This window comes from Lissotriton helveticus, chromosome 7, assembly GCF_964261635.1.
Source record: "Lissotriton helveticus chromosome 7, aLisHel1.1, whole genome shotgun sequence".
NCBI classification, from domain to species: Eukaryota; Metazoa; Chordata; class Amphibia; order Caudata; family Salamandridae; genus Lissotriton; species Lissotriton helveticus.
Window position 1 is genome coordinate 138153423 of NC_136068.1, and position 19927 is coordinate 138173349.

General features: G+C 42.9%; 1 protein-coding gene across 2 annotated transcripts in view; it reads left to right on the plus strand.

The window, feature by feature from the left end:
* MYLK2 (myosin light chain kinase 2) overlaps positions 1–19927 on the plus strand; it is a 158764-nt gene that overhangs the window by 35747 nt on the left and 103090 nt on the right. For both annotated transcript variants that reach the window (XM_078651759.1, XM_078651758.1), the window contains exon 3: positions 3398–3938. In XM_078651759.1, coding sequence (XP_078507885.1) covers positions 3398–3938 — 541 coding nt within the window. The remainder of the gene's footprint in view (positions 1–3397; positions 3939–19927) is intronic.

Sequence of the window (19927 nt, forward strand, 5' to 3'; positions counted from 1 at the left end):
TAGTATGAGGATTAATGGTGATCGATAGACTTCAGCCGCTTTTATAGACGTTCAGTGTGATTTTGAAGGACAATAAAGCAACTAGTTCTAATGACTCTATCCTCTAACCTACTGAAGAAACAGGCCTTCAGTGATAAACATACTGCACGAGTTGTGAACATCTGTAATAAATGTACTGCACGAGTTGTGAACATCTGTAATAAACAGTGCACAAGGTGTGAACATTTGTAATAAACATACATACTGTACGAGTTGTGACCATCGGTAATAAACATATACTGCACGAGTTGTGAACTTCTGTAATAAATTTACTGCACAAGTTGTGAACTTTTGTAATAAACTTACTGCACGAGTTGTGACCTTCTGTAATAAACACTGCACACGGTGTGAATAGCTGTAATATACATACTGCATGACCTGTGAACATCTGTAATACACATACATACTGCACGAACTGTGAACTTCTGTAATAGCATTGCACAAGTTGTGAACATCTGCAATAAACATGTACTGCATGAGTTGTGAACATCTACAACAAACATACATACTGCACGATTTGTGAACATGTGTAATAAATGTATTGCACGAGTTCACTGTAATAAATATGCATACTGCACAAGTTGTGAATATCTGTAATAAACACTGCACAAGGTGTGAACATCTGTAATAAACATACATTCTGCACAAGTTGTGAACTTCTGCACTAAATATATATGCTGCACGAGTGTGTGAAGCATCCATTGGCATGGTCCCTGCTTAACTAAAGCACTCTAATTAGGAGTGGTACGGAAAACAGGTGGTATTCGCAACTCCTGATAAATAGGGATACTCCGTGGTGGGATATTTACTGGGTGCATAAAAAACACCTACACAATGTATCTGGGTAAAAATGAAGTATTACATGCAGTTAGCATTTACCAAACAAAATTTGCATGTTTCTCCTTTTTAATAGGCATTTTCCAAAGGTACATTTCTCCAGGGTTTACCTGGTGAAATTTGTCAGGTGAACCAGAAGGGCGTGATCATTTATTGAACCCCCATTATAATTCTGATCCCTCCGTAAACTGGAGTTCGAACAGCATTTGAAATTTACCCTCTTAAGGCCTCATTCTGGGTAGCCCAGTAAATTGCAGTCCTTGTGCGAACACCTATTAGCGCAGGGGTTGTCGGTTTAATGGGCTAGATGGCCTTCACACCTTGTAATTACCAAGGCACTAAATTCCGCTCTCCTCTTTAAATTGCGGCAAGTGAAATATACTGACATGTAATAGGGGACAAATGCCCGATATTCACCGAAACATTCAGATGTTGATGCAGTAAGCCCCGAAATTCACTAGGTGGAGCTGTAAGCACCAAACTCTGCATGCTGTGCCCCATGTTTATGGCAAATTTCAGGATAGGTGATTATCATCATATACAATAAAGTCTAGACATTTTGTTGGTTTACTGTATTCGTTAGTTATCCCCCACGATCCCCGGATCACTTATGCTCAGGTCTTTACTCACAATTAGAGACTCATGTGCTGGCTTTTGTTGAGGAGGGTACCATGGATGGTGGGGACTCGCCTTCAGGCTGCGATCACAGCCATTCTACTCTGCTGATCAGTTCGTCAGAACAGCAATTATTCCGATGATACCGGATATAAGAAAACAACATATCAGATGATGTTCAAGCCAGAATGTGACCCAACAAAGTATCAGAATCTATTCTACTTCCGTACTTGCTGATCTGGTAGTCGCATCGATAAGGCGGACCACAGGTGCTGGGGTTTCCTTGTACCACTTAAATAGTTTATGCTGATTACCGCAAGTGTGGATTAGAGTTAAAGCCAGAACAAAGTACCAAGGACCTGATTACGAGTTTGGCGGTGTTTCAGCGGTCTTCCACGCCAGCGCCCCGCTGTAGCACTTCCAAACCAATAGTGAGCCAGCCCACCGTTCAGACTTGAATACAGGTCGGGTGGTCCTCTGGTGGCGGTGCCTTTCTGAGGCTCATAGTAGAGCCTTAGAAAGGCACCGCTGTGGGAGCACTGCAGCCCTTTCCTTCACGGACTGAAATGCATAATATTGTGCATTTCGTTCTGTGCAGAAATGGGGGGGGTTGCATACAGATAGGGGGCACACCATGTGTCCCCCTGCATGCGCCCCCCTACACAGAGACAACAGGGGGCCCTACAGCCTCACAACGCTGCACCACTGCCGCGGGATCAGGGATTCCCACAGTCCCATCTCTGTGGTTCTAATACATTGGATGGACCGCCAGTCTGGTAGTCCAGGGACACTCACAGATTCGGCGGTCTCATAATTAGGCCTTAAATACCCAGTGTGGTCACAAATGCCTGACATGCAGGATAACTCTTTCGAAAATTTGAGTTCAGGTTCTGACTACACTCAACATCTCTCATTTATTTAGAGACCAGGACTTAATGGTCAACCATTTTCACCAGGGCTCCAAAAACAGGAGTAAAGCTGTTTCACCAGAACTAAAAATTCCTAGACCAAGAATTCAAGTCCTGGTAACCTTCCAATCACAAAATCAACCAAACAATATTCAGAGGGTCTAAAGGAATGTTTAAAGACCTTGCATGGATGTACTCCCCTAAGGATACTTATAAAACAAATGAACTACCCATGGGTCTAAGAGGTCTGAAACAGACCTTTTCGTATGCAGAAAACTTTGTGTGCTGTATTCCTATAGTCAGAGGACACTACCTTAAAGGGGGCAAAAAAAATTCATTTTTTAGAAAGGAAAATCCTTTAGAAAGGACGGATACCCATCACTCACCGAAGTCACATGCTTCATCATCTGGATTCTCCTTCCTCGTTACTCATTAGTGTAACCAGGGGCTATAACCTTCTCACTGAGAGAGGGGAGCTCACAGATGTTTTCAATATAGAGAAGTAAGTAAGAAACTACAGATCTGAAGAGATATTCTGTATATGTGAGTGATGGGCACAGTGCATAAGAGTGAGAAGTGATAGTAAAATTGGTAGTAGAAGAAAACAAGTTTAATAAGTATCTTCTGCTATCCAAATTAAAACTTTTTTTCTTCTACCAATTAACAGATTAACAGACATTATTTTCTAATGTTTTACATGGTGTGAATGATACAATCAGCCCCTACAAATGATTAAAAATACATATATATGAAAGAGGGTGACAAAATCTACAAAATATGAAGCGTCGATGTGACAAACCCATTTTGTTTTGTGCAAAATTGGTACTTCATTGTTCATTGATGGGCAGAAAGTGTGGAATGGTAGGGCAGGGCCATCAGAGCACCTTCTGTAGTCAGGACTTAGTTGTGTTGATATGTGCCAGTGGTAATGTTGAGTACCACATGTTATACTCCCCTTGTTGTGGCATCATGTGATGGTCTTGCCCTCTCTTTTGTAGGTGAAACACAGGACAAACAAGGATTGGATGCAGTTGCAGGTGCGGATCGCCTGAGTGGTGAAGTGGGAAAAGACAAGCCTCCCTCTAGCACCGCTGACCAGGGAGAACCCGAGAGTGTTCCCAGCACCACAGCAAAGGATACTGATTGTGGAAGCAGTGACATGGCCGCTCCTAAGACGGGTGAACCGTTGAAGGCTGAAGCCACAGAGAGCAGGCAACAAGACACTGCAGCACCAGTGGGGGCAGAAACACAAAATGGTGGAGATGAGTCAGAGAAAAGAACAAACACAGCCACAAAGGAAGTGGCTGATACAGTGACAGAGACCTCCTCGAAGCTGCCTCCCTCAGAGCCACAAGGACCAGATGTGGCCCCATTGGCAAAAAATGGACATGCGTCCCACGAGTCAAGCAGGGACCAGAGCAGCCTCTGTCCCAAGAATCAAGAACAGGGGGCTGAGAAAGATGAAAGAGGAAATGTAGACGCTCCCGCACTTGGAAGTCCTCCCCTACCTGAACCTGAGCCTCAAAACACCTTACTGAGGTAATGGCATGTTCATCCCACTGTGTTCTTGCTTTTTAATCTACTGGCCTTCTATTGATGTATACCTTGAACTATAAGCATATATGTTTGTCGGTTGGTCTACCTGTTTCTTCTTTGCATAAACATATATAAAGCGCTCTGATACGCTCTAGGGTCAAGTTCGCACTATATAAAACTTTATAGATACATCAATAAATGATTGCACGTCACAGTACCTTCTGGCATACCAACAGCATGCAGTGATATCTTTACACATTGAGAACTTAGACACTTTCTAGAACATTGTGTAGTAGTAGATTCAAGTCCTCCATGTATGATTCGAATCTCTTCCCAAGTGCACAACTGCATCAAGTTTTGAGTGAGTGGACTGTAGTCCTCAGGGTTACATTGGATCGAGGCGAGTTAGAAGGTGGAGTGTGGTACTCCTCCTGTTTGAGTGCCTCAAGCCCTGAATGTGGAGGTAAACTGTGGTACTCAGGGTGTGATTAGATCTATTTCTCATTTCCGTCCAAGCCACGCCCCCTGATTAGATCTATTTCTGAGTGTAAAAGTGAACTGCAGTCCTCTCCGTGTGATTGTCTGAATTCTTTAGTGCTGTCTTTTGGTTGATTTGATTTTTATTAACAGTTTGATATCATGCCAAACAGGACACTACAAACAGTTCGTATATACACATAACACAAAATAAACAAAATAAACATACCACTTAAGAAGAAGCTCCGGTCATTTTAAAACGTTTACATTTCTGCCAAAAAATCTATCACTAGCGCACTCTACCCACCCCCATAAAAGATATTTAAAATCAACAAGTACAATTTTTTACCTGCTATCTGATCAATATTTAAAACACTAAAATCTCTCCTGCCTCCCGTCCAAACTGGAACACTCTATCTTAGACCCATTTTCACAAAGATATTGCATTCATCATATTTCTAAACAAGGTAAACGTGTGCATTTGTGTGCAAAATAGAGTGGTAGTATTGCAAAATACAGTTATTTTTATGCTGTACACAAGTTGGCAAGATAGACATTACGTAAACAATTAACATTGTGAAATTTTCGTTTGTGCAAAATAAAGAGACGGTTATACAAAATACAATTATAATTATAAAATTATTTTTATATCGTACGCGATTGGGAAGATGGGCATCGGGATTGTACAGACAGGGTAAACAATTTTCATTGTGCAAAAGGCAATTTCTTTGTGCACAGTAGAGCAATGGTAGTGCAAAATACGGTTATAATTATACAGAGTGCTATTAGGCAAGGTAATTATTGCCTTAATACAAAATAACTTCTCTTTAATTAAGGTTAAAACTGTGACAGAGTGACATTCAATATTTGTATTTGTGCAAAAGAGCAATTAAAACTCAGTGAGCCCCTTCCATATCACTAATTTGGCAGACCACTCTGCTCAATTAACCGTTCGTAAACAATGGACTGGGATGTTTCTACCTCATAGCACAATGATATATTATCACATCTTGGAATTAATATCTTTAAATAATTTGTACGGTGGACCTGTGCCATTCTAAAAGCCGGCAACAACATAAGCAGGCTACGAGTAAGTGCAGAAAGGTTAATGGTACACTTTGACAAAAGGGTCACGTAACTATATCTGACCCTGTGTGTCTAATAAGCGTCCATCGTATAAAGGCTGGAACCTGTCCCAGCCTAACCTTCAAAGTCTACCTCCTTATATAAGCACTTTTTATATCCCTCAGGTGAGTCTGGATATGCCCCCACATATCTTGATTACTTTATATGATACAAGTTATCTCTCTTATACACATCTTCTATGTCCCTCCTCCTGGAACCCTCTTTTACTAAATGCTTTAATGTTTGTTTCTGCTGTACAACAAGCAAGCCTTAAAGTACAACACCTACTGCAACATCCAGGGATACCTTAATATTGAGCATATTAGCAGCCCATTTGGGGCTGCACCTCTCTCCCATACTGCAACAGACTAACAATTTTAGCATTGTATGTCTCTCTAAGCACTTCAATGGATGTATGGCCGAATACTGAGTCTATTCTATATAAAGTACCTACAACTTCCTTAACCTGCCCCTCCTGGATGTCAATATGAGGCGTACAGTTGAGGTTATATCTAAAGCGAAAGCCAAGATAGTGATATTCCTTTTCCTCTTCTACTGGGACGCCATTTTAGCCACCACTTCAACCTTTTCTTCTGTACCCTCCCTTTCGAGAAGACCATTTCTTTAGTCTTAGATGTATTTATTTTCAAATAGTTAGACTTACAATACTCAGCAAAAGCATCAAATTTCCTCTGCAGGCAAACCAGGGTAAGGTCCAGCAAAACGATATCATCGGCATAAAACATTACTGGAATGGCCTCGTTGCCTAGTTTTTGCGGAAATGCTTGAACTAAATGTAATCCTAATATTGCATCCAAAATATATATGGAGATCAGAAATGGCGCCATAATTAACCCCTGCTTCAATTCATTAGGGTATACATTTTTCTGGTCAATGCTCCTTTACCCCCAAATTTGACCCTAGTCCATTAGTCTTCATGTAATTGAATAATCAATTTTAATAAGCCTGGCGGGCACTCTCATTTCCTCACATTCTCCCAAAGTAAGGGCCTAGTTATAGTGTCAAATGTTGATATATCAACATATGACACATATATAGGTTGCTTCTTTTTAAAGGCATATTTTTCTACCAACAGATTTAATATAATAATTGTACAACAAGGCTTAAGGACGACGTAGGGTATACTAGGGTGCACTATTAGGGGTGATTACCTGATAGTATAAATTTACACTCACCAGCTGGGATTTATCGCACCCGGGTCGGTGAGAGGAGCGTGAGGCCACCTATTGAACGACTGAATTAAACATGAGGAATATGGATAACATTGATTACTAGAAGACGGCAATTTTTGATGGTCCATCATCATATTGATTGGGGCATTATATCTCTTGGGCATATCAGTTTTTAAAGAACTCTCGATTAAAGGAAATAAAGAGATTAATCGATTGGAGAAACGTCGCTGACTTAGTGTGTGCAAGCCCTGATGACGTCCTGTCTGTAGGACGAAACGCGTCGGCTGCGGCACATCACGAAAGACAAGAATTTGATTGTTTTTGTGATTCTACACCAATATCAATATTCATTTTTGAATGTAGAAATCTATTCATTTTTGAATGTAGAAATCCCATTGAATGTTACGTGATGATTAAATGTTCAAATGGTTTTTGAAACAAGTTAACACTCCCAGTTAATTTTTTAGATTTAATATAATGCAGGCATCCGTTGTTAAATAGACTTTGCGAAAACCCATTTGAAACTCAGGGCAATGGTTAGTGACTGATCTTTTAAAGTAGCAGATGGGGCTATATTATTATTAGTTGTTTATGTATTTGGGTTCGATTTTGTGTAAGCATATTGTTGTACTTTTGTTAGGCACTGTAATATTGTATTGTGTTGTGATTACTTTGATTCTATGCTGTAGCTGTTTTTTTTTATTCTTGCTTTCTTTGAATTGTGCTGTGCGTATATCTAAAAAATCAATAAATATATATATTTTTTTAAAATGAAACTCAGGGCAAATTAGCCAATCTTCTAGCAGCCCTAGGAGATGTTCTAATACTGCCTTTCCATGTTCTTTGTGTCTCCTGGCGGCTTAGTAATGCTACAAATGCCGGTACTAGGAATTGGGCCCACAAATTTGGGTTAACTTTAATTACATCAGAGGAGAGGCCATCAGGGCACTGGGCCTTAGAGCTTTTTAGATCTTTTACAATGGTTTCTATACCCCCTACTGACGTAATCAAGTGACTATCCACCGCCCCCTGTTCTGAGGCACATACCTGCCTCCTCACCACCCCTCCCTTATCTACCTTTTTAAGTTTGTACAGCTCCGATAGAGAACTCACCCATGTTTCTTCTGGGACTAGGACTGGGGCTGGTAGAGTACTTTTGGTCCCCCCAACACTCTATTCACTATATTCCAAAAGCCCATAGTATTTCCCGATCATAGGGAGGCAGTTGCTTTAGTCCATGTATTCGCCTTATCTTCCCAGGCTATTCTTCTAAGCACCTTCCTATAGCATTTAATTTGGTAATCCTTATTCGCCCAACCTTGTTTATAAGCCTCCCTTATGTTCTTATTTAGTGTCGCCATGGCATGTTTTTTAGCCCAGCCCAATGGATTCTTCCTGGCTCAATCACAGTTTAAACCTTCTGAAGCCATTTTGCTTATGGAGGCAATTAAAAACTCATACTCCTGTACCATGAGCTGAGGGGGCAAGGTAGATTGTGCTTTCAAAACTTACTTCATTTTATTTTGGGTATAACATTTCAGATTACCAGTCCATACCAGTCTACACTCATTCAGATTGTAAATTGTTGTGTTATTTTGCCACAGGTCACTTAAGTGTATATCTGTATGCAGTGTAAGGATTAGGGGTTTATGATCATTGCCTGGTAAACCACCTACTACTAAATTCTTGACTTTCCCAAAACTTTATGTGGAGATCATAACCTAATCTATCAATGTGGACACCCTTCAATTATCAAGGGTATGTTGAGCGGGTTGGTCCCCTACACGTCTACCATTTACAGTAGTCAAATTCAGACTGTCGAGCAACAGACCCAGTTTTCTCTTCTCCCATCACCCCAGTGATGCTCCAAATGCTGACTCTGGATACCCAGGGTGTTTTCTTTCTCCCTTTGGAACTCGTCCTTTGCTGAATTAAGTGGAATCTTAGTGATAAAATCTCCCTTCAGCATGATTGGGGCCTTGGGGGAATTTATTCGTGCCATATCCATCAGAGCTGCCAGCTCCTTCAACTGATTATCCAACATTGTATTCGGAGAAAAATAACATTTGTTTAATATTAAATCTGGACAGACTTCGGCCTCCCTTTCATCCTACTTTTCTGATAATAATCCACAAATTGAGACTGTCAAAAATGTGTATAATCCTGAAATAATATGCACCCCTCCATCTCGTATTTTACACCAGTCATTAGAGCAAGTCCTCCTGCAGCCCAGCCGAACTTGCCCTTAATTGCACTAGTACTAAAAACGTAATCACTGATCGCGACCTCATTCACTTCCCAAGTCGCCTGCAAAATGATAATGATAGCGTTTCTCTCCTCAGCAGCCCGCAAAGAATCTAGATTTCTATTTAGGCATGCGATGTTCCATGACAACAAATTAACCATTGTATCATTAGGATCTAGGGGGGTCTGGTAAACGCTGTTTTATCATTTAGTGCCCCCATAAGCCATTCTTCTTTGTTGTCATGTGGTTTTGTAAATTTTTCACTATTAGAGATCTGCCTTCCCTTTTCCGATTTCACAATAAGGATATTATCGTACTTAACACACTCGGGGGCTCCTGCCCCCCCAACGAGGGGACATGATTGGGCTGGTGTCTTACGGCTCCCACACCCTCCCTCATGAGCCTTCACCTGGGTCGCTGACATTACAGAGGGGTATAACCTATGTATAAATAAGTCATAAATGTCAAAACATGACCTACAAAGCTCGTACAACGAGTTCATGACTTTATCCACCACAATCCAGGAATATTATTAATCCTAGGCAAATGTCCATGATGTAGCCTTATCACTGGCCTTTGGAAGGACTACCAAAGAATTTTTCTTAGAAGAATTTTAGACAGTCATGGAATTGATTCATAGAGAGATCAAATACACGACCTATTAAGAGAACATTCCATATCTGCAAAAGTATCCACCAATTGCAGAACCCACTCTACTTCCTCATAGGGGCAGACTACTGATCCTATGCCCCATGTTTGTTCGAACTCGGACCTAAAAGGCTCAGCTCCTACATTTAGGGGGAGATCGACCTTGCCCTGCACTTGTACCATTCTGTCCTGCGCCGGTTAGTATCCGTACCATGGGACAATAGTCACCCCACCCCTTCTTGTGAATTAGGGATCACTGATGAGTGAGCTGCCCCGCCCAGAACATCAGTAGAACCTTCTACCACTAATGATTGCCTGACAGGGGTCTCTTCTTGTGGCACCATAATAGGGAATTTAAGCATTCTAGCTCTTTTCTTTTTTAGCCTACAAATGTTTCCTTTTCTCTTTCTTATGTCTGACTGAATAACAGGTTCTGGGTTCTTGCTCTTTTTGTATTTTTTAAATATTGAGAAAACCTAATTATTTTTCCTCATATCACGTGCTGGATCTAACAATTCCCCCCCACTCCCACCCCTTACTGGAGCCCACTTGTCCTGAACCATCTTGTTCTCTAAACAAGGATTCCAGCTGAGATAGGTCAGCTAACATTTCATACTTATTATGCTTAATTCCGAATTCCAATTCGGAGCCCCTTGTTTGTACTCCTTACTACTTCTTGGGCCTGAGCTTTTAACACCCACAACGCTACCTTGAGGACGTTACGCGCCATTACCGATGTGAGCATTCAGCCACATGTGAAGCATTTTATAGTTTGAAGCAGACAATACTTGGAGCAGGAGGCCTTTTGGACGACATGTAGTCATTGTATACTCTATTTCCGAGTACTTTATGATAATTGGTGTCCTGCGCATACATTCCTTTCCATAGTGATTAGAGGTTTCTGGAACACCTACAGGCAGCTCTTAGCAACAATATATGGTGTTGAGTCGCTCGAGGTTTTGAGAGCTTTGAGAGCGGTGAGTGCCAGCATCTGGCGGACTTTCAGACATTAGATCTAGAGACGTCAATTTGAACCAATATAGATGGCGTTACCACTGTTCTGTTAGTGTGCCTTTTTCCTCCCGAGTGGAGTGGCCCTGTTTAGGGCCTTATATCTGGCAGGTCCTGATGAAGGTGGCACTCTATCATCTTGCAGCCAGGGAAACGCGTCGACCACTGCCCTGAGAACATCCTGCTTTTTGCAGTTCTTGTCTTTGGTCATTCCAATTACATTGCTACTCTGTAATTGTATTCTCCAGATATGTTATGAATGTGAAGGTGTGTCTGGATGTGCGAGAGTTGGGTCTGAATGGGCTGTTGTGATTCTGCATTATTTTTCTCTTCCTGGGTCTATTTGATTTGATTGTATATATTTTTCTCAATTGGTGATTATTTATGAATGTATTATCTATGTTGAAAATGTTAAAAAAAAGTATTTAAAAATATGAATATCTATGAAAATTTCTCTGACAAAAGAAATGAAATAAAATAATATATTTTTAGAATTGTTGGAATACTTTGTATAGTGGATTAATAATTTGGTTTGGGTGCCCACTGAATGTATTTGGATCAATTCCATTGGAGAATAATATAGGTCGTGAGGGAGACTTTTTGCTCTGTCTTGATAAGTCAATTGAGTTCTTACTGTTATTGATTTCTCTTGGCTGAATAGTGTAGCCTGTTTCAGTACTTTAAGCATTCAACAACGGAGGCAGATGAACTTCGATGTGGGTGTAAATGCCAGCCCTGTATTTTGCTGAGTAAAATGATGAACCGTGATTCCTTAAGTAGAGTTAGGGTGAGATTTGGGGGCAGTGCGGATAATGAGGCCAAGTGATGCCTTGTAGAGGTCACATTTCAATGCATATTGGACAAAATACATTTGGCTATATAGACTGTTCTGAAGGGGAGATCATTAAATGCTTCATTATTTACGGTCTGCCTCAGTACACATAACATTTATTTATAAAAGCAGCAGCAAACAATGTATATAGCCAACAGAGAAGTGTGTGCTTGATGAAAGACTAGGTGCACACCAGCTCGATTTGTGATTATTCTCTGGAAACGGTATGCCACTGCTATAACTTTAAATATCATGTTAGGACTGAGATGTAGTTTACTGTGCCAGTTAATTCAACCACTGAAACAATTAAATATCACTAGCACTGTTAATATTATATATATATAATATGCAAACAACTATTGCTTAAGTGTTCCTGAGTGATGCTTACAAAATCCGTGTTGTTTAAATGCCTAAATTTGCTGCTAATCATATTCTGCTGAATGTATTAGCTTGGTGCTGTTCAGATATGCCAGTACTGTTTAGAACTACCAAAGGTCTTCTCGATGCGTCAGCCTGTCAACTTTCATATTTCCATGACACTCTTTCCATATTGCATCAAGAAAGCACGTTACCATGCCAGTTTTTACACTGCCACCAGAACATTGCAGTCAGTTTTCTCACTGCCTAAATAGTTTCCCATTGCTAAATCAGTCATCACATTATCATGCACACTTTACGATGACCACGTAAGGCATTCATATGCATGCCAGTTTCTACCTACATTCCAGAAAATCTCATGCCAATTTTCACATTGCCATGAAAGTTTCACAGGGCCCTAAGAAACCTGCTGTAGCACTTTTCACACTGCCAGGCCAGTGCTTCAGCTAGAAAACCTTGTCATGCCTGTGGCAGCCGCAGAACACATTTGAAGTTATGTTATGTAATGTTATTTTACAGTGTAAGGATTTTACTTAGTGCATTGCCCAATATTTAAACTACGCTTTTGGAGGGACATGTTTTGTGAACCCCTGTTTCAAGGCACATACATTTGGTCACACCTCCAATTTAATTTTATGCCTGATCCTGGGAGTATTTGTTTCTTGTAATCTAGTGTGTGCTACTGTTGCTCCATTTACAATTAACATCCTTTATTTGTCAATAGACATCTCGTTAGCTTTTTATTTATTTATTTATTTAGTGTTTTATAGAGGCGAACCAGACCAGTGAGGGTATCAGAGCGCTTAACAGTAGTATCAGGTGGGATACAAAACAAAGGGGGAAGGAGAGTCCAGGGATAAGGGAACAAAACAAAACAGTATATGGTAAAACAAAACAATCATATTATTAGGCTACTATAAGGGATAGGAGCAAAAACGATGCAATAAACTAGAAAAGCAGTCTCAACACCCAGAAGGATTGTTCAAAGTGCATGGTGGGTAACATAGGGGAAGGCAGCCAAGGAATAGTGCAATGAAGGTAAAGTCAGGTTGAGGGGGTGCTTGTAGCATGAGCTTTAGGAGAGGAATTTGTCCATTAGGAAAGATTTGGTCTTCTTTTTGAAGTGGGCTGGAGACGGTATCCTTCTAATGGCGGGTGGGAGTGAATTCCATATAGCTGATGGGGGTTGTTATGTTATGCTTTTTTTGGCTTTGCTGTGTTATGTTATGTTATGCTATGCTATGTAACGTTATCTTATGTTATGATAGGTAATGGTATTCTATGTATTTGGCATGTTTGTTCCCACTGTCTTTCTGTATTTGCTCCTTGTTGCCCATATGCAGTGGATTGGGCACTGGTTCAGTTACCAGTCCGTGTTAGTGTTTTGTCATTGCCCTTTCTGCATTTGGTGTTGTATGCACATCGATGTCTTTAGCAGTGGTGGCTGGTAGGGAATGGTAGTGATGGAGTGGGAGTTAAAAAAAAGGAAGAAAAAAGTAGAAGACTTACCTGCTGGTTTGCCGGTTGCCAGCTGCTGCCTCTCTTCGGTCCTCGCTGTTAACCTGGCTCCCGCCAGCACCCAGGCTCCTAGACTCCCATAGCCTATCATGATGCTGCTGTCATCAGCATCACAGCAGCATCCTGATTGGTCTGAGCGGCCTGGTTCGGTGTTCAGACAGGGAATGGGAGCCTGTGCATGTTCTCCACCCGGCCTTGCAATACAACCAGGTGGAGAACATGCTAAGTGCACATGACTGTTTGGCTGGTCTAAGACGGCCGGCCAAACCATCATGCGGATTTATGGTGCACCATCCACTCCTCCCTCTGACACAAACCCAGCCCCGCCCTAACTTGGCTCCATTATACCAAAAATAAAATGATAACGTTATATTATTATCATTTTATTTTTCTTTTGCGCTGCTCATAGAGCAGTGGGGTGACGCACCTCTGCCTTTGTGGAGGAGTCGCCTCTGGTCTTTGGGTTCCCTGATAGTACTCTCAGCGACACTGTCTGGTATTCATGTTCGGTGCATGTATTTTTCCTCTCAGTGTGGCACTAGGTATTCTCTGCCATGATCCCTCACTGGTTCAGTGATGCTTTCTTCTGGTCTGAGGCAACACCACGAATGCAGGTTTCTGGTCTCGTCCTCGTCCCTCTGTGGTAGGCTGGTTCATGGTTGATGGTTTCGTTGGATATGGCCTTTTTAGGGTGTACCAAGTAGAAAAATTCTTTTGGGCGAGATAGTATGCAGTGTAGCATGGTGTACGGTGTTAGGTGTGTTTTGTAAAGAGTACGGGCCTTATGTGTTGTTGGGGGGTTTGGAGGAGGTTGGTGTGAAGTGGTGTTAGGTGTTCTGGTACTTTGTGATATGGCAGCAGCTTGAATGGTGGGTTGTCCTGGTTGATAGTGTTGGTTTATATGTTGCAGTTCTGTGTAATATGTTGTATCAGCTGCAGAGATATATAATAAAACCACTCGCAACCCAGCTACCGTTCCTGTCACTTGCTGGCTTTAGCTTTTCTTTGACCCTGTACTACACTCTACTGCCTTTTGGCTCAGTTTGCGGTACAGAATAACAATGTACATATCTCCAAGCACTCAAAATCAAGAAAAGTATCACTGTGTTAAGGCATCCAGTGTCTTTTATTCAGAAATCAAGCTTTCTTTCCGGAGTTACAGTCCGTCATATAAATCATTCCATGACATCGCAACAGCTCCTTGTTTTGCCGGAGGGGATACTTTTCTTAATTTTGAGTGCTTAGAGATATCTTGAGCAAGTTGAGGAGAAGATTTCGTACGTCTGTAATTGAGGAAGATTTGGTGGCTCTCCCTCCTCCTTAGCACCAACCATAATATTTGTGAAATTGACTATGGACTTTTTAGGTCTTGCTGGCGTTGCAGCGCGAAGCGCTGCCGCCAACGAGACTTATTGTCGCCGTGCTTCCTCCCAAGGGAGACAGAGCTGGGCACGAGCCGATTCAGACCGGGGCACGAGCCGACTCAGGTCTGTGGACGCGCGGGAACGCCAACGTGCACGCTCACGGCGTCACGCTCCTGTCCTCCCGCGTCTCTTCCGATACACGCTCCAGGCCGACTTGCGGTGTGCGTGCTCCAGCGTTTCTGTGGCTGGAGGTAGACGGCATGTGGTAAGTGAGGGCCGGGGGGGATTTGTTTGCTTGTTTCCTTTGGCGCTTTTTGCGGATCTTTGCTGTTTCTTCTTTAGCCATGCAGCAGTATTACTAGGGGTGCAGCGTGAACGGAGGCGCGCACGGCCAGTGCACATTGGTTTTGTTCGGGTTCTGCGCGCGTGCGTCGCTGGAATGCAGAGCAATTGCTGTGTTCTAAACCTCTTGACCCGCCGAAGCTCAAGTATTCAACACTAGGTCCTGCACATTGATTTCCAATGCCTTCACTTACTCACTGATGGAGATGTCTTAACACCGGCTACGGGGCAGGCATGTGAGGGCAGAGTGTTTCTAGCAAACAGCGGGCGATGAAACCGGACCCACCCGCTGAAATACCACCCGTCCCCTGCCAGGAACAGATAATCTGGGCCCGGCTTGGAACGACGTAGCGCGACTCTGAGCGTCAGATCAGCCTTTAATCGAGAACCGCACCCGAGGCAGCTACGGCTGCAGGGGGCGTTTGATCGCTCGTGTTTTCAGTCTTCCCTTCACATTTCTCGCTGTGTAAGCAAAATGCTGTCACTGTTATACAACACCTCCTTTCATCCTGGGGCTGGGGCACAGCAGAAACCTGCCCCGCGTTTAAGCGTGATTTGAAGGTTCAGTCTTTCAGTGAATTTGTAGTGACTTAAGTAACGCGCACTTAACCACATTAGTTTATCCGCCTCGCCCCCAAAGCCTAGCAAATGGTATGTGTCATTTCCGAGTTACTTCTGTTTCTCCGTGGTTGGTTCTCGGCTGTGTGCGAAAGGGCTCCGAGCTGGCCGTGCATACGTTTGCGTGGACCCATTTTCCAGTCCTCCCTTTATATGTGTGTGCATGGAAGTATGGACCTGGTATTTGTATCGCCAGACCTACCCAGAAGGCAGCGCGGCTCTGTACTCTATCCAGGCCAGAGATCTAGTCATCAAGAGATTGGATGAAAGCTGGGGTCCTGTGCAAAGAAGGTCTCAGCACTGCTTTTATATTGAAAGTCGGGTAGTTTTATGACACACCTGTGGTGCAGGTCAGCTATGTGGGATTTCTATCCAAACCGTTACACAATCAAGGGTGTCCTTTGTCTCTCCAACTCTTCCTTTTATCATTGGAAGCATTTTCAGCAGATATTCAGTTCCCAGCAGATATCGGTACATTCAGGAAATAAACACAGCTGATGGGCAGGTAAAATCCTTCATGATGCCATATTGTTGACCCTTACTAACTTGCACTCTTTGATGCCTGATATGATGACAGCGATCCACTCCTTTTCCCAGGTCTTTTGGTATAAAATCAATAAGTACAAATGTGACGCAGTACCCATGACCGGTGCCACTGAGATGGCCAGTCTGTCCGGCTACCGTATGTGCTAGATTACCAGGGCTCTGAAATCCTAGGGTGTCTCATTGAATAGAGGATTTGCGGTGTGGTTAAGACGACCTCAACCCACTGATATCCTGTACGTGCCACAATTTCTCCTGCTGGCCTTATCTTTGCTTTTGCTTATGGGTTTGGGTTCTAATGATTAAGATGCCAGGGTTGCCACTTTTCACTTATCTGTTGTTCGGGATGTTCCTCCTGCTCACTCACAAATAACTCGACGTAGATAGGCAACTGTATTAAATGATTTGTCTGGGGAGGCTCCCACCTGAGGTTAGGTCCGCCACACCACCTCTGGATCACTGCAGCTGCCTCATATGTGCGGTTATTACTTGGCTAAGTATCTTCCTCAACTGGTGTATTTTCTTCCAAGACCTGTCTCTGTGTCATTTTCCGGGGCAGGCATACATAGGGACACTCCCCTTGTCTAACCCAATACCGAGAACCATTCCTATTCAGTGGAACTGTGCGCACAAGCTACTGGGAGTCAGCCTGCTAATATAATGTGGCACAACAGTATGGTGTAATGCAGACACATGCATAGGAGGCTGTATAATCCTTTGAAAGTGCTGCGGCAAGAACTCTATTTTGTGTCTGGAACAACTGTTTTCGAATGTCGGACCTAAGGCCTTTCATGACCCTGCATGAAGTTCGGGTGGCTGTGCCTGAACATATAGGCAACTAGCACCTTAGGCCCTGACTCAGTGTCGCTGCCTGTATCACCAATTAAAGAATGCTTCTTTAAACGGGGGTCCTTTGAAGGTGTGATGCCAGGTATGTACAGCGTATTGATAGGTCACGTCCTCCAAACAGACAGAACAAGCCTTCAGATTCTCATTTTAAAGTTTTACCTTACTGGTCCACCTTGAGACTCCATAAAGTTGGGCTACTTCCCTGTTGTGGCTGCTGGCAGCGCACACAGCTGGACTGTGATGCATATACTCTGGCAGTGCCCCAACCCCCATCAGTGAATGACACACACGCACACACACACACACGAGCGCACTCCTACAGAGACAAACACGCACGCGCACACACACACACACACCCCCGCCGCCACCGACACCCCCAGTACAACTAAGCCCCACTCACCGCATCGGCGCCACTCCGGACTTCTGCAGCCACCGCGGGGCTCTCCCTCAGGCATGGGAGCCCCGCGTCACCACTGCTCCTCTGAGCCAGCCTCTCCATGGGCGCGGGCTTCCTGCAGAAGACGGAAGTCCTGCCCCATGACAGGCGTGACGCTCCCGAACTTCCAGTTTCGGGATGTGCACGCTCACGGCTTGTTTAATTCTGCAGTCAGGCTAAGCGACAGCTGTGAGTAATCGGTGTGCTTTTAACATTTTATTTATGGCACGATGCACTTTGTTATGCCTTGTTTTTTTAATCCCGACGACTGTGTTGATGTATGTTTATTTTACTGTTCTTTACCACGTTGTTTTTATAACGGTCCCCGGGACACGGTTGTAAGTGGTGTTACCAGCAGGCATTATTGTGATATAAATGTTTTAAAAGCCAAAGGATACAAAGGTGAAGTTGACTTGGTCAGGTTCTGAACTCGCGATCTGCAGATCATACCAGATGTCAGATGCCAATACTCAATTTGCTGAGTCATCTTGCCGGGGAGAAGTTTTATTTAAGTGTGAAGTAAGCGAAGTCCCCGGTAGTGACCTGTCTGGACTCCTGCATAAGCAGCTGTTGAAAACAGAACACAGCCAAGGAGTTAACAATACTTAATCCAGGCAGATGATTGCTATGCGAGTTTACGGTCACCATTTTAAAAGTGTTTTAATCCTTGAGTTATCACGATCTGGGTACATCGCATATTTGTGTACTTTTTTTCCCGTGCCACAAAACAATGCCGGGTTTGAGTTATCTTTCAGTTATTACTTAAAACATTTTTTGCTATGGAAGCACTTGTTGTTTGCAACAGTCCTTACAAGGCTCATTATAAAAGCTTGATCTGTGTGGTCCGCTGGGTATAGAAAGTGGAAGCGAAACATCTTGCAGAGTATATGTATAGCATCTCTAGCTCAATTCTATAGTCTGCTTTTTTAATCGTGAATAGGTGGCAAGGGTTGGTTGGTTGGTAGTGCGAGTTGCAGTAAGAAAGGAATTGACACATGAAATATGAACGAAGTGAAAGAAGTAACATAATTTATTTCTTGACTGTTTATTTTATCGCTACAGACAGCTTCACCTGCCTTTTGCAGCTAGCACTGCACGGATGTTTACATTCAGTCAGCCCTTGCTTATAATTGTGTGGCTTTCATATCTATTGCATTCCGTAGCGCTTTATTTTACGACTTTCCTTCCTGTTCTTTTGTTTGTCCCACCCTTTTGATTGACTGAGTATTATCCTTCCACTGCTGACATCTTCTTATTTATTTTTTTCTTTACTTTCGTTGTTCAGTTAGTACTCCAAGAGTGCATTTCTTGCTTCTTTCTTAGGTTCTGCGTAAACCTTACAGCACAGTCATGCCTATTCACTTGCTCCCACAACCTCCGCCACCCCATTTCTCTTCTCTGCCCTACTTCAGAATCTTCAATAATGAGCCCTGCTGCAGCTTGGTGTCGAGCTCCCTTTAAAAAAAAATGTTTAAGTATTTCTCCATTATAGCATGAACACAACAACATTATATATGTAACTTCGCGGCTGACAGATCAGGTCAAACTCCGTATCCAGAATTGCAGTGCCTAGCAGGTGCACATGTATCTTAATACGGCTATTTCCTGCCCCCACTTGACTTACAAACTATAACCCAGGACGAGCAGAGGAGATACTTCCTTCCAGAAACGTATTGCAACCGTCCCTTACTTTAACAAACGTCATTCACGGTCCCCCCTTACGTCCCTCCATGGACCCCATATTTCATTACATTTCTGGGGCATCCTCACTCTTAATACCAGTTCCCCTGCCTGCATGCACCAGTCCATATTAGACTCCCACCATTACTCCAACGTCTGAACGGAAGTGCATCCCCAGGATCTAATTATATCCTTTCTAGCCACCATCATAGCCTCATTACAAAAATGGAGTGCATATTTGGCTGTGGGTCTGCCACCGTCTTCCTCCCCCTGATAACCAGAGCCACTAGTTGAAGGGTACATTCTGTGGATTCTCTCAATGGTCATAACTATTCTTCTCCTGGAAAGAGGGCTGGAAAGAGCCGACGATCTACACATGTTTCGGCAGTGCCCCCTTCTCGACGGCTTCTGGAATGATGTGGGTAAGACTTTGGATGGGGTGTTAGGAAGACATCTAAATGTAAGTACCGACTTAATTATCTTTGGGGTAAGGAGCTCAAATGCACCTGATAAGCTTTCTACTCTCCAGGAAAATCTCCTTTTTTTATTAATTTTGCTTGCAAGGAGAGAAATTTGTATAAATTGGGTAAGCTCTGCTCCTCCAACTCATAGTGATTGGTTGACCTCCATACTAAGAATCTATAGACTTGATAAAAGAAAGGCCCCCAGAAAAAAACTCAAGTTCTGGGAAATCTGGGAAAATTACCAGCAAGGTGCAAATTAAATAATGGAG